Source organism: Tarenaya hassleriana, unplaced genomic scaffold, assembly GCF_000463585.1.
Source record: "Tarenaya hassleriana unplaced genomic scaffold, ASM46358v1 Cleome2, whole genome shotgun sequence".
In the NCBI taxonomy this organism is placed as follows: Eukaryota; Viridiplantae; Streptophyta; class Magnoliopsida; order Brassicales; family Cleomaceae; genus Tarenaya; species Tarenaya hassleriana.
Genome location: NW_010965372.1, coordinates 1,620,415 through 1,634,490, shown reverse-complemented (window position 1 = coordinate 1,634,490; position 14,076 = coordinate 1,620,415). Strand labels below are relative to the sequence as shown.

General features: G+C 37.7%; 4 protein-coding genes across 4 annotated transcripts; 3 read left to right on the top strand and 1 right to left on the bottom strand.

The window, feature by feature from the left end:
* Nucleotides 1–3,050: 3,050 nt before the first annotated feature.
* On the top strand, nt 3,051–9,184 carry LOC104811614 (bromodomain and WD repeat-containing protein 1). The gene is made up of 10 exons (XM_010538364.2): nt 3,051–3,931; nt 4,373–4,418; nt 4,526–4,604; nt 4,786–4,831; nt 4,915–5,013; nt 5,249–5,317; nt 5,422–5,734; nt 5,841–5,986; nt 6,072–8,328; nt 8,625–9,184. Exons 1-9 carry the CDS (start codon nt 3,449–3,451, stop codon nt 7,395–7,397), a joined length of 2,607 nt encoding a protein of 868 aa, XP_010536666.1. The 5' UTR covers nt 3,051–3,448; the 3' UTR covers nt 7,398–8,328; nt 8,625–9,184.
* Nucleotides 8,643–9,204, top strand: LOC104811615 (transcription factor GAMYB-like). Its single transcript, XM_010538366.2, has one exon. It carries the CDS (start codon nt 8,659–8,661, stop codon nt 9,022–9,024), a length of 366 nt encoding a protein of 121 aa, XP_010536668.1. The 5' UTR covers nt 8,643–8,658; the 3' UTR covers nt 9,025–9,204.
* A 187-nt stretch (nt 9,205–9,391) lies between these two features.
* On the top strand, nt 9,392–11,105 carry LOC104811613 (DNA-directed RNA polymerase II subunit RPB1-like). The gene is made up of 2 exons (XM_010538363.1): nt 9,392–10,546; nt 10,640–11,105. Exons 1-2 carry the CDS (start codon nt 9,586–9,588, stop codon nt 10,903–10,905), a joined length of 1,227 nt encoding a protein of 408 aa, XP_010536665.1. The 5' UTR covers nt 9,392–9,585; the 3' UTR covers nt 10,906–11,105.
* Nucleotides 11,106–12,452: 1,347 nt separating this feature from the next.
* LOC104811612 (CASP-like protein 2D1) lies at nt 12,453–14,009 on the bottom strand. The gene is made up of 3 exons (XM_010538362.2): nt 13,683–14,009; nt 13,459–13,570; nt 12,453–12,780 (listed from the first exon to the last, which is right to left on the bottom strand). Exons 1-3 carry the CDS (start codon nt 13,868–13,870, stop codon nt 12,544–12,546), a joined length of 537 nt encoding a protein of 178 aa, XP_010536664.1. The 5' UTR covers nt 13,871–14,009; the 3' UTR covers nt 12,453–12,543.
* Nucleotides 14,010–14,076: the final 67 nt, after the last annotated feature.

Sequence of the window (14,076 nt, the reverse complement as noted above, 5' to 3'; positions counted from 1 at the left end):
AAAATATATATATATATATATATATATATATATATATATATATTATAAATTAAAATATTTTATATTTATCATTATATCCAATCGAAACATCAAAATAATAAAAACCGAAGCAAAACATATATTTTATTTTACAATAAATATTTTTTAATAAATAATTCGAACCGAATGGAACAGGACACACACATTCAAAATTAAAATTTTAATATCCGAAATATTCATCCTATAATTTTATTTGTATCCCATACTGATTTTATTGTATTGAGCTTCAAGTAACCATATAGGCATGGTCGTTAATTGATTTTAAAACCGTAAATTAATTTGGTTACGTGAAAATCTATGATTTTCATATTGTGGAGATTCACTGAAAAAGACTGCATGTATATGTATATATATACTGTATACATATGTTATTTTCACTTATATTTTCTATTCGTCATGGTATAGATTTCATAAACGACTCACATCCCCCCAAATATTTTATAGAATTTATTTATTGCACTAAATGAGGGTAGCAGTGAGTCTCCTAGTGGATATTTTGGATATCATTCACTCCATCTTTGATCATGTTAAAATTTGATTTTTAAAATTTTTGAAAATTTATATTTATTTAGTTTTGTTTCGATTTTTGGATATTTAGAATTTTGTTTTATTCGACTATACTATAATTTTCATTAAATATTAACTTATTTTAAAATAAAATTAGTTAGTTTTATTTATTTATCATTTGTTATATTATAAACCAGTTATTAATTAAATTTTAAAAATGTAAGCATCCAACATTCGATTTTAATTCAATTCAAATTTTATTGTATTTGATTAGTTTTCTTTTAATTACGCGTTCCCAATAAAAGTGGATGGGCAACAATAGCTTTTCTTTGGAATAAAGCACCACACGTCCTCCACTTTCATATTGTTCTTACTTTTTATTTTCTTTCAAAATTTGGTGGTACCTTTTAACATGGAAAAATGTGATAGAGAATTTGTATCCAATAAATGAAATCACAATATTTTCTACAATAGAGCTGAATTTTTAAGCAGGTGATCATTTTAAATAAGTTTATCATAAATATTTTAAAAAAAAATCCATAAAACTCATATATAAATTTTATAACATCCGAGATAATATATAAATAAATTATTTCCGAATTCCAAAATAAACATACAAACTTTTGAAATTCTCTCGAAAATCTTAAGTAACTATATTTATTTAGGAGCTGGAAAATATTTACTTAGAAATCGTAAAGTTTCTATATTTTAGTTTTGTAGAAAGGGAATATATTTGTATAGATTTTATCTAAAATAATTATTGGATGGTTGAATTGGGCTTTTAATTTCCTTCGTCGGCTTTATCGCTTCTAGAAAGCCTATTTGCAACCCAGTCCAAATACAACAAGTACGTGCGTATATATACACATACATACATATATATATACACACTGTGGGTATATATTATTATTGTAAACTCTTAGATACATACATAAATCTGGGGAACTAAATCTATGACGTATAATATAACAAGGGGTAATAATAATTCGCTCAATTTAATTAGAGATTTATGCCCGAATTTAATTATGTTTTACATCTAATTTATATTAAACCGATCGCATGAACTAACAAACAAGAACGGTTTTGGTTACCAACTACATCTCAAATAGACAAGAAAAAAGGGCATCCATTTAGATTTGTTAGATCATTTTATTAAATATATATCAGTTTTATTAAAAACGTATTTATTGTTTAATTGTTTTTATATTTCGTTTTTATTAATTTAAAATAGTCTCATTAAAATTTTAACTTATATTTAATTTAGATATATTTATATATTATATTACTAAAATCAATTTTATAATTATGTATTATTCATTTATCTGACTTTAAACTTTGTCACACTAGGGGTATCAAAACAAACCCGGCTCGCGAGCTGGCTCGTGGCTCGCCAGAAAACGAGCGATTTGAGCCGTAATTTTTTCAGCTCGTTAAAAAACGAGTCTAACGAACCAGAGCTCATTGAACACGTGTTCAATGAGCCTGACATCGGCGGCAATTTTTATGTATTTATTTAAATTTATAATTATATTTAAAATAAATATAAATAAAAAATATTATATATCCTTGGTTCAACGAGCCGACTCGTTCAGATCGGAAAACTGGCGAGCGATCTGAGTCGAGGTTTTTCTGGCTCGTTAGAAAACGAGCCTAACAAGTTAAACCCAAAACGATCTGAGCCAAATGAGTCGAGCCCGAAATGATCCGAACTGGCTCGTTTGACACCCCTAGTCAACACATTTTATCATAAAGAGAAAAAAATATTTATAAAAAAAGAGATGAAGTTTTTCATTACTTTTAAAATTTTCGTGGGGGAAAAAAACTTTAAGAAGTCCAATTGGTGGGCCGTGAGGTGAGGTCACGGCGGTCCCTGTCGAAGCTCGTTTTCCCATTTGAAAAATTAATCTCACGCGCTTTCGCGGCGCGTCTCCAATAAACTTGGGCACCGAATTTTAAACAAAATTTTAAATTATTTAACGAACAAAAAATGGTTCTTGTTGTTGACTAATGAAATTACATTTAGACCAAATTAAAGAAAATAGCTTCCCGAACATAACGACAAACTCATCATATATTTTATATAGTCTCTTTTGATTTATGTATACATTTAATCAATACATAAGTTAAGATTATGTATTATTCTTGTAACTTGTTTATCATCTTATTATACGAAAAAACATGTTAATAAAATATATATATATATATATATATATATATATATATATATTCACACATTTTGTCAAAAAGATGGGACCTACAATATAGGTGATAAATGGACCTTCCGTCAAAGTTTTTGCATGTAACACTTTGGTTCATTGAACCTACACAAATGGCTTGATTGTTTAAATATTCCATCTAATTATATGCAAAATGTATGAATTTAATAACCTTACAATAATAACGTGTATTTTTTTACAGAAAAATTATGGAAAAATAAGTATATTTTAAGTCTAATAAAACACCAACACAAAAGGTACAGATCTAAAAGATGGTTAAGGATTTTGAAGATACATAACAAGATTTAATACTTGTGTTACTTCATAATTTCAATCATTAGAGCTTTGATTACAGAAGCGCGTGAGATACACGCCTATGTGAGCGACGGAAAAAGCAATCAGATATGACGCGGGGGGCAACGGGCAGCATCTAACGCCGTTAACTTTGCACGGAGTTCAAAGAATCGATCATTTTTAGAAATCAATTATCCGAACCTCAGGTTCGGTCATGGGCCCTCCGAAAAAAAAAGTTTCTCCATTTCGTCTCTCTCTCTCTCTTACCCGAGGGAAAAGCGCGTAGAAAAAAGGAAAATAGAAAGGAAGTAGCAGAGGGACCTGAGCTGTAGAGAGAGAAAGCAAGCCGGTGTGGGTGTGCTGAGTTCTAGAGAGAGTAGGGAGGGGCCAGGATGAGTCAGATCGTGAGGCGGCGGAAGAAGGGACGGCCGTCGAAGGCGGATCTGGCGCGGCGGGCGAGCTCCGGCGATGGGTACGAGCTCCGGCGAAGTCTTCGGCGGAGAAATGTGAGGTACAACTTCGATTTTGATGATTATCTCGACGACGAGGACGAGGCTGAGGAGGAGAGTAGGCGAGGAAAAAAGATGAAGCTCGTCCCCGTTCTCAAGCTGAACCAGAGCCGGGCAAGCGCCGACCCCCCGACCAGGGGCCGAGGCCGACCGGCGTCGCGTGGTGGGCACGTATCGGACGATGGGGATGAAGATGAAGCGGAAGGGGATGACGACGGAGAGGAGGAGAATGATGACGAAGAGGTGGGTGAGAAGAAGCCGGTGAAGAAGAGGAAAATTAGCGGTGGTGCTGAAGAAGATGAAGATTATGAGGAGGAAGAGGAAGAAAAAGAAGATCGCGGGGATGCAGATGAAGACGATCATGAGGTATGTACGGAAACCCTAGAAATGTTTGTCAGCCTTCTGTATCACCAATATATATATATATATGCACTCCCCTCTCTCTCTCTCTCTCTTGTTCTTGCTTGTGATGGGAGTATGTTGGGATTTGGGAGATAATTAAACTGTCGGGTCAACTGTCAAAAACTAACATATGCTCTCTCTCTCTCTTCCCACAGAATCTTGATCACGCTCTCACCTTTCTCTCTCTACCCACATCTTTTACTCTATATATAGATGTGTGTTTTTCTTATCCATGCTCGAGTATTGTCTGCTTTTACCAGTGCATCTCTGTCTCTTTCATTCACTCTGTTTTTTGTCTGACCATGACTTTGTCTTTCTTTCAGTACGTTCTGATTCCCTTGATTCGCGGGAAATAGATGGAGATGAAGTTTTAAGGTTTCTGATATATGTCTTGGTTTTTGTCAGGAAAGGAAGGGGAAAGAGACAGGAAATAGGGGCAGTTCTTGTCCTGGTATGAGTTGTTATGTTTCTGGGTGTCGAGTTTTGATCTCTAACTCATCCCAAGTCTGGATTTTGCAGCTATTCGAGTAATTCATCCACTTCTTGTTTGTTAATTAGGAACTCTGACTGATATCTCATCGGAGACCCCTATGCCTGACAAGAAATCCTTGGAGTTGATCCTTGAAAAGTTGCAGAAGTATGCAACTTGAATCCTTTTTCCTTCTTTTTTTCTTTTGCACATCTACATTTGTGTAGGCATACACACGCACACGCAAATATATATATATATATATATATATATATATATATGTATGTATGTATCTGCTGTGTGTATTTTTGTGTCACTTGGCTTATCAACACCCTGAAATTTCGAGCAGGAAGGACATTTATGGTGTGTATGCAGAGCCAGTTGATCCTGAAGAGGTATGCACATTTGACACGATATGAGCACAACTTGTACAGAAATGGGGTTTTGAGTTATTTTATTCATTGGTTTTGTTCTGCAGCTTCCTGATTATCATGACATAATTGAGCATCCCATGGACTTTGCCACGGTGAGGAAGAAGCTTGCAAATGGATCATATTCCATACTTGAAGAGTTTGAGGTGGGTAACAAGTTTTGATTTGTTTTTCGGTTTGAAAGACTCGTGGCCTGTGTAAGCAGCTTCTCAGCCATGTTTTGAAGATATAGGTTCTTCATATGGGACATAGAATTTTGTAGCCAGCTTGACTGCGCCCACATGCTATGTTAGAGAATGTATTTCGAGTTAATACTTTACTATATCAGTTAGACCAAGGTTTCTCTGAGGTGTTTATCGAAGCCGGGTTTGATGAATGCAGAGTGATGTCTTTCTGATTTGCTCAAATGCAATGCAATACAATGCTTCAGACACTGTGTACTATAAACAGGTAAATGGCATTTTCATTTTCTTACCTAAACCTTCTATGTTTTGCTGTTTAGTTTTGCTGCCTGTTTGTCCGTTGAACTCACTCACTGTATCCTGCCTGCATAGGCGAGGACTATTCAGGAGATGGCGAAGAAAAAATTTGAGAAGATAAGGATCAAGATTGAACGTGCTGAGGAGAAAGAGTTGAAAACAGAACAAAAGGTGAAACCCGGCAGCTCAGGAAAGAAGCAGGTCAAACAGTTTCCTAACAAGAATGTGTTAGAACCCATCGGCTCTGATTTCTCTGCTGGTGCCAATCTCGCTACCGGAGGTATTTTCCAAAATGGCTCAGTTTCAGCTCAGACTGGTACAGACGGGCTTTTGGAGGGAAATGTATCCCTAGTCGACAGTCTCGAGAAAGCAGAAGACTTGATATCTGGTATGATATATACACTACATTACCTGTGTAGCCTTATTTCTTCTGAGGAAGAAAGGTTGAAACTTTATCAGGTTTTGGATTTTTTCATGTTTTTCAACTTTCCCAGGTAAGGGTCTATCTGGTAAGTTTGGGAGGAAGCAATCTGCTACTGAGGATAATCGTCATGCAACTTACAGCATGTCTTGTCAATGGTCAGAGAGACCAGAGTCTGTATTCTCAACGTTTGAGGATGAAATCAAGCAGCTTGTGGCTGTATGTGATTAAATCCATTGATTTTTCATTCTCCCTCTTTCTTTTTGCTGCTTCACATATTTTTTTCCTTCTTTCTCATAATCAGGTAGGGCTTCATGCTGAACACGCATATGCTAGAAGCCTGGCTCGCTTTACTGCAACTCTAGGACCTGTTGCATGGAAAGTAGCCTCTCAGAGAATTGAACAGGCACTGCCTGCGGGTGTTAAGTTTGGCCATGGATGGGTTGGAGAGTATGAGCCTCTCCCTACACCATTACTGTCACTTGAAACCAGCACGCTGAAAGAATCTTCTGCTTTCACGACGAGAAATGAGATGCCGTTAAAGACGCCGAGGGAACAACCTCCAAACGAGCCAATTCCAGAAGGAAAGCCTTCTCTCTTTCAGACTTCTGCTGGGTCCGTCTCGGAAGGGAAACCGCTATCTTCTGTTGCTTCCCGAGCTGTAAAACCGAAGTCTGCAAGCCAGCAACAAAACATGCCTGCCCGGGCTTCTGTCGAGCTTCAAAGGAAGAAGCTTCAGCAGGTAGAATTGAATTTACCACCACCAGATGAACAAACCAATGCAGCTTATGTTTCAGAGAAGCAGAATTTGGATAAATCAGACACAGTGGCCTTTAGATCGACTGACATGATGAGGAATGTGTCTCTCACTCGGACTGAACAATATAAGCCCCAGGCCACTAACGGGGTTAGTCCTGGTGGGTTGGCTAATGGAAAATCCTCAACTGGGTTGAACAGCAGGATGATCGATCTGTCGAAGATTGATACTCCGAATCAAATGGCTCGAGCAGCAACGTGTTCACAACCCGTTAGACCGGGTCAACTCCAAGGCCTCGGTGACCCGTCACAGTTGATGAAAGGCCTTGGTGAAAAGGCCAAAATGCAGCACAGCTCCAGCCATCCTCAAGATAATACTCACTCATTTCCGTCTATAAGAGGTGAAGATTCAAGTAATGCTGCCCTCTTGGCGGCACGGGCATGGATGTCAATAGGGTCTGGGGGTGGAGGGCATAAACAAAAGACCGAAAATTCTAACAGCCCGAAAAACAGGATTTCGGCTGAGTCATTGTATGATCCAGCTAGGGAACTCCATCCACAAGCACTGACACCCAGAGGATCCGAGCTTCCTTTCTCGCAAAGTAATGGTTTCCCCTTCCAGACATTTGTGCATCAACCAGTTCATGGATCCCGACAGCAAATGGGTTTCCCTCACATGGTCCCTGCTTCTGACTTCAATGGATTCCACGCTCAATCCCCATGGCGAGGCATTAGCACCAGCCAGCTGAAGCAGAGACAGGACAACCTTCCTCCGGATCTGAACATTGGTGTCCATTCGCCTGATTCACCTGCAAAACAGTCTTCTGGTGTTCGTGTGGATTCACAACAGCCTGATCTTGCTCTGCAGCTCTGAACCACCATTGCAGAAGAACTAACTCAGTGCCGACATGATCAAACTCAGTGTTTTTCCAATCGGTAAGAAGCCTGGACTAGTTACAGCTTTCTCTGGAAATCCATGGAAGAAACATGAGATCGGTTCAATGGAAGAAAACATTGAAGAAGAATAGTCCAAAGCGTGGTGTACTTTCAAGGATCTGGAGAAAAAACCCGAACAGATGAAGGAGAAAGCTGTTTTGTCAGGTGAGTTGGATGAAGTTGCGGGTGAGTAAAAAACCCCATTGTTAGGGTTTCTGATCAGTCACTGGTTCAAATTCAATGCATCCATGATTTAGATTCGTCAGTGTAGGGGGTTTTTTCTCTTCCTTTTTAGTGAAATTCAGACACTATTTATGGAACAAGAGTAGCTAAAATTTTCTAACATAGATGTCTGAACAGCTTAGCTAAGCTCTATTTGTGTGTATGTGCTTCTCTGTGCGTTTTACAATTACAGATGTATAAGAATATGAGATAGTTCTATCTCCTCTCTCTCGTCCACGTCAACAATATTCTTCATAATCATCTCTTAACATGATATATATATATATATATATATGCTTGTGTATATGTATATATATGTTTTGATAGAGGGTCCCGGTTGAAGTCTTTGCATTTGCACAATCAAAAGCATGCAACAACACATTGGTTCAATCTTAGAAGCATTAAATAATTACTGATTACCATATAACCATGGGGTTATGAAATGTGATCGACCATGGAACCAGTCGACGAGACCAGTTCACATGTGGTACGATCAGAGTACGGAATCTCTGTGTACACATATACATGTATGTATAGTCTTAAAATAGAAGAAGAGAAGCATGGGAGAAACAGACATGAGCTGTGCCAAGGTGTCTTAACTCTTAAGGGCTTTGTGTCTGGAAACCAACTGTCGCAAAAAATATCGGGTCTGTCTCTCTCTCTCTCTCTTTTTTTTTTTTTTTAAATTCCAAGCTTGTTGGTTTTTTCTGTTGTGATTGTTCTTCGTCATCTTCTTCACCATGGAACCAGGGGGTTAATCTTTTCCGGTGGTTCTTACCATCTTTAAACCCCCCTTTCCATGTCCACCCATTTCCGTTTTCAGAACAACCTTTCCCCCTCATTTCGGCCTGTGAAAAAAACAAGATTTTAACCATAAAATACATTGTTCAATTTCCAAAAAAACAAACAAAAAAAACATAAACCTGTTTCCTTCTTCGGACAGCTTAAAGCGAGGAGTACGGACCGCGGATGAGGAGATGATCCTGTACGGCGGGGGAGCATCGAAGGAAGGTGGGTCCGCTTCCTCTGACGGCGGTGGAGGGTTGGCGGTGGTTTTGAAGAAGGGGCCGTGGACTGCGGCGGAGGACGAGATTCTGGCGGCGTACGTGAGGGAGCACGGCGAGGGGAACTGGAACGCGGTTCAGAAGAACACGGGCCTTGCCCGTTGCGGTAAGAGCTGTCGGCTCCGGTGGGCGAATCATCTCCGGCCGAATCTGAAGAAAGGCGCCTTCACCGCCGAGGAAGAGCGCTTAATCATTCAGCTTCATGCTCAACTCGGCAACAAATGGGCTCGCATGGCCGCTCAGGTGACTAACCCCCTTCTCCTTCTTTTCATTACATGAATCCTCGTATCTCTCTCTCTCTGTGTAATCTATAGATTCTGGGTTTTTGATTTTCTTGCTCTGTCATCTCGTTTCAAGTCTCTCCTCAATCGCATATCGCTTGTCTCTATGTCCGTACGCGTAGTATGTCTTTATTTGCAGTTGCAGTATCTGGTTTTAATGGCTTTTGAGTTTATGTTATTTGATTCTCTATTCTGTCATCTGGGTTTGTGCTTTTCTCACTTTTCATCATCATCATCATCATCATCAATGGTTATGCCCTGTTTCCTCTCTGTTTTCTAGATTCTGTTCTCTGTTGTGTTCTTGTTCCTTGTGTGAGAAAAAATGCTCTGTGTAAAGAAACTTCAAACCAAGAGAATATTGAAACAAGAACCAAAACTCATGGATCCTAATCTATAATATCTTCCATAGCTACCGGGAAGAACGGACAACGAGATCAAAAACTACTGGAACACGAGGCTGAAACGCCTCCAACGTCAAGGTCTCCCTCTCTACCCGCCCGATATCATCCCAAACAACAACCATCACCATCACCATCATCATCACCACCATCATCCGCACATGCCTACCTCCCCTCTCCCCTCCCCTTCTTCCACGGCCACGGCCCCGACCCCGTCCTCTTCCTTCACTTTCCAGACCATACCGTCCCCTAACCTATTGCGTCCTCTCAGCCCTACACCGCCTTGCCACACTCCCACCACTCCACAAACCCCTCCTCACTCTCTCTCTTCTCCTCGCCAGTTCTCTACTCTCCCTCTCTTCGCCCTCCCGAGGTCCCCTTCCTCTTCCCTCTCCCATCCCGACATCAATGCCTTCACCTTCCCCCGCCCCCCTCCTCTCCTCCAGCCGCCTTCCTTCCGTTCTAAACGTTTCAGTTCTCATTCTGTTATTCCCGCTAACGTGAGTTGCAGCAGCGGGTTTTCGCCAGTGGGGAAGAGCCCTTACTCTTCGTTTCTAACGCTGCCTTATTCTTCCCCGGCCACTCCAACTGGTTCTTCTTCTTACCCGAACGCCAACGCATCCTCGTCCTCGTCCTCCTCCTCCATCGCTCTCCTCGTCTCTTCCTCTCCCACTTCTCCTCTTCATTCCTTCTCTCTAAACCCTTCCTCTCCTTACCACTCATCCCAATCCCCTACTCATCATATGCTTCATACCCATTTCTCTCCTTCCTCCCTTCAGTCCACTGAACCCGTTTCTGTCTACTCCATTAAACCCGAGCTCCCTTCGAACCAAATGTCCCACTCGACCTCTGTAGCCGGCTATGATGTCATCAGCTTGACAGGCGATGAGAAACATCATCACCATCAGCAGCATCATCATCACCATCATCATCAGAATCTTGATGCTGGTTTGCATAGTAATAGCTGCGAGCTGTTAGAGAATGTCCTCGACGAAGCTGAGGCTTTGGCCAGCGGCGGTCGAGCTTCTAAGAGGAGACAAGTCATGTCTCTGCCTGACCAGAACGACAACAATGCCAACAGCACTGACAACTTGGCCAGTTTCGGCTTATGTCCCCCACAAGGTGAGCCATCGAAAAATGCTTTTTTTTTCATATCTGCAAACAAAAACATGAACTATTGGGTGTGTGTGTCTTTTGATTTAAAAAAAAACAAAGGGTTAAGAGAAAGGGAAGATGATCAGTCGCTCCAGATGAACGCCATGCAAGAAGACATAACGAAGCTTCTTGAGTGGGGAAGCGACAGTGGAGGAGAGATCTCGAACGGGCATTCCTCTGTCGTGACGGACGACAATCTCGTCCTCGACGTTCATCAGTTCGCGTCGTTGTTCCCAGTCGACACTTCTTCGGCATCTGCCAACGACCACAACAAGAACAGCACCACCACTTCCTGTTCTTGGGACAACTTGCCCGGAATCTTCTGAAAAAAAAAAAAAAGAAGATCGGTCGACAAATGAGTTCTTTCTTGATCATTGATTTACCATTTATCCGGATTTTTAAGTGCGTGAACAAAATAAATTTGTTGTTTATTTCTAATTACTTAATTACTAATATTGATTTGGCAGTGACTTTGGATGCGTTTCATCTGTTTGTTCATAATGCATTCGCTCATCATTAAGAGCTCTCTCTCTCTCTCTCTCTCTATATATATATATATATATATATATATATATGTGTGTGTGTGTGTTACCAAATCAGTATATATATTTTATGTATTTTTAAAATTTTTATGTACATGCACTGCAACCCAATTATCGTAATGGTAGCACCCTAAACTATAGATAATCTTGAGAAATCTTGATAATCCAAGAAAGATAAATCATATACGAGGGTTTCATGAACATTGGTTACGTCGTTTTTCCATATTCAAATGCATCGATCTAATCACATTATTTTCCTTTTTGACAACAAAATATTTTTCTTTTTCATATACGTAAATCAAAACAATAAATCTGGGATCGTATATAATAGGGAAATTCCCAAAAAAATCATCCAATTATGATATAACTATCACATTCATCACGAACTTTTAAAATTTCCAAATTCATATTGGATTTGAATTTTTTGTCTAAAAAATCATTCGAAATTTAAATTTTAACAAAATCTTCATCGGAACAGAATTAATTTTGCCACGTAGGCATAAAGCGCTTACATGGCGCCTACGTGGCATGTACGTGTTCGCCACGTAGGATACACGTGGCATTAATAATAAAAAAATTGAAAAAAAATTGAAAAAAATGTAAAAAAATTATAAAAAATATGAAAAAATTACAAAAAAATGTAAAAAATGTAAAATTGTAGAAACATTTTCAAAAAATGTAAAAAAATGTAAAAATTATAAAAATTGTAAAAAAATTGCAAAAAATTATAAAAATTGAAAAAATGTAAAATTGCAAAACATTTTTAAAAAATGTAAAAAATTGTAAAAAATTGTAAAAATTGTAAAAAGTATAAAATTGTAAAGTTCGTGATGAATTTGATAGTTATCTCGTAACTGGATGATTTTTTTTTTTGAAAATTTCCCTTTTTTAAAAAAATAAATTAAATTTTTTTAATTTTTTACAATTTGTTTTACATTTTTTTACAATTTTTATAATTTTTTGCAATTTTTTTACAATTTTTATAATTTTTACATTTTTTTACATTTTTTGAAAATGTTTTTACAATTTTACAATTTTTACATTTTTTTTGTAATTTTTCCACATTTTTTATAATTTTTTTTACATTTTTTTCAATTTTGTTTTAATTTTTTATTATTAATGCCACGTGTATCCTACGTGGCGAACACATACATGCCACGTAGGCGCCATGTAGGCGCTTTCTTCCTATGTGGCAAAATTAATCCTGTTCCGATGAAGATTTTGTTAAAATTTAAATTTCGAATGATTTTTTAGAAAAAAATTTCAAATCCAGTATGAATTTGAAAATTTTAAAAGTTCGTGATGAATGTCATAGTTATCTCATAATAGGATGATTTTTTTGGGAATTTCCCTATATAATAATCAACTTTTATTACAAACTTTAACGCTCCGAAGTAAAAAAAAACACACTTGTATTAATCACTAACTAAGATGGGGAGGTTCGAAGGTTTTGAAAATTCTGTAAGCAGAAATGGCGGACAGAAGGAAGAAGAAGACGACGACGAAGGCGTGAAGCCCCAAAGCGACGGCGAGCTTGGAACAGAAGCCGGCATAAGAAGAGCAAACCTCGCTCCACGTCACTTGTCGGTCCCCTTTGTATGCCAAGTATGTTATCTCCGATGCCGCCGCCATTGATGTTACTGTCAAATAAGCTAAAACCTAAACATACAATAATAAAAAAAACCCATATTATTTTGTTGTTTTAATTAATCAATACATGGAAGATTAGGTGTGTAAGGAACAAAACCTTATACTCCTTGCGTTTCTAAAATAATATCCTTTTAGATTTTTTTCACGATTATTAAAAAAACATAAAAAAAATCATATCTACCCCCAATTAAGTTATATTTTATTTAAGTTAATTTTTAAATTAAGGATAAAATTATATTTATTTTTTTTATAAAATCACCTAGAAAATTTAAAACGACATCTAATTAGTAATAAAAATATTCTGTAAAACTACATCTATGAGAGTTTTTTTTTGGTAATGATCTATGAGAGTTGTTTATTCAACCAATGGCAAAGTAAATTTAATCCCACTAAAAAATTATAATTTAGTGCTGTTAGTAACGCTAATCCTATAAAAAAAATATATTATTAGAAATATAATTTCATAATTGAACTGTCTCCATAACTCTTCGTAATTCCCCATAAAATGCAATAAAAAAATTGTATTGGGGGGCAATTTGTTTCTATTCACTTCTTCAATCATATGCATATTTTACATATTTATCAATTAATTTTAAAATCTTATCATAATTAAACCCATTATAATTTATTTCCCTTTTGAAATTTATAAATGGGAGAAAAAAAAGGTTGAGAGAAAAATGAGAAAACCTGGTCAGAGAGAAAGAAGAGCCAAGATCTGGAGACAAAGCAAATGACCCATGAAGAGATACAGGAAACCACAGCATAAGCAGCACATACGGCACTCACACCTGCCATGTACCTGCAGTTTTGGGTTAATTAATACCACCAAATTTCACAAAAAAAAAAGAAAAAGATTTTATAAAACTGGGTGTATGTATACGTATACGTATACGTATACGTATATGCAGTACTTGAGACCAAATAGATTGGTGTAATCCAGGTTGCCATAGTCAGGGTTGTCTTGGTGGTTAGTGACAGTCAACCAAACAGTTGCAACACTCAAGGGAACCACACTTAGCCTCAGACATGAATCTATCATCTTCAAAACCGGTGGCTGCTTTGAAGAACTGCTTCCCTCTTCACTTGTGTTCTCTCTCATGTTCCCTTCTTCTTCTTCTTCCTCTCTCTCTCTCTCTCTTTTATTTTTATGGTGTTGGGAGAGAGACGAAGAGATTAAGAAAAACCCGGTTGGGTTGGGTCTTGAACTCAAATGGGTTTCCACTTACAAGACCACATATCTCTTTATATATATATATATATATATATATATATATATATATATATATATTTTATACACAGCACGCG

What these genes read in the sequence shown, in the direction of transcription:
- LOC104811614 (XM_010538364.2), top strand. Translation starts at nt 3,449, where the DNA reads ATGAGTCAGATCGTGAGGCGGCGGAAGAAGGGACGGCCGTCGAAGGCG. An exon ending in ATCCTTGAAAAGTTGCAGAA is followed by an intron (nt 4,605 to 4,785) that starts GTATGCAACTTG and finishes AATTTCGAGCAG; the next exon opens with GAAGGACATTTATGGTGTGT. An exon ending in ACACTGTGTACTATAAACAG is followed by an intron (nt 5,318 to 5,421) that starts GTAAATGGCATT and finishes CTGCCTGCATAG; the next exon opens with GCGAGGACTATTCAGGAGAT.
- LOC104811615 (XM_010538366.2), top strand. Translation starts at nt 8,659, where the DNA reads ATGATCCTGTACGGCGGGGGAGCATCGAAGGAAGGTGGGTCCGCTTCC.
- LOC104811613 (XM_010538363.1), top strand. Translation starts at nt 9,586, where the DNA reads ATGCCTACCTCCCCTCTCCCCTCCCCTTCTTCCACGGCCACGGCCCCG. An exon ending in CGGCTTATGTCCCCCACAAG is followed by an intron (nt 10,547 to 10,639) that starts GTGAGCCATCGA and finishes AAAAAAACAAAG; the next exon opens with GGTTAAGAGAAAGGGAAGAT.
- LOC104811612 (XM_010538362.2), bottom strand. Translation starts at nt 13,870, where the DNA reads ATGAGAGAGAACACAAGTGAAGAGGGAAGCAGTTCTTCAAAGCAGCCA. An exon ending in ACCAATCTATTTGGTCTCAA is followed by an intron (nt 13,571 to 13,682) that starts GTACTGCATATA and finishes CCAAAACTGCAG; the next exon opens with GTACATGGCAGGTGTGAGTG. An exon ending in TCTTCTTTCTCTCTGACCAG is followed by an intron (nt 12,781 to 13,458) that starts GTTTTCTCATTT and finishes TTGTATGTTTAG; the next exon opens with GTTTTAGCTTATTTGACAGT.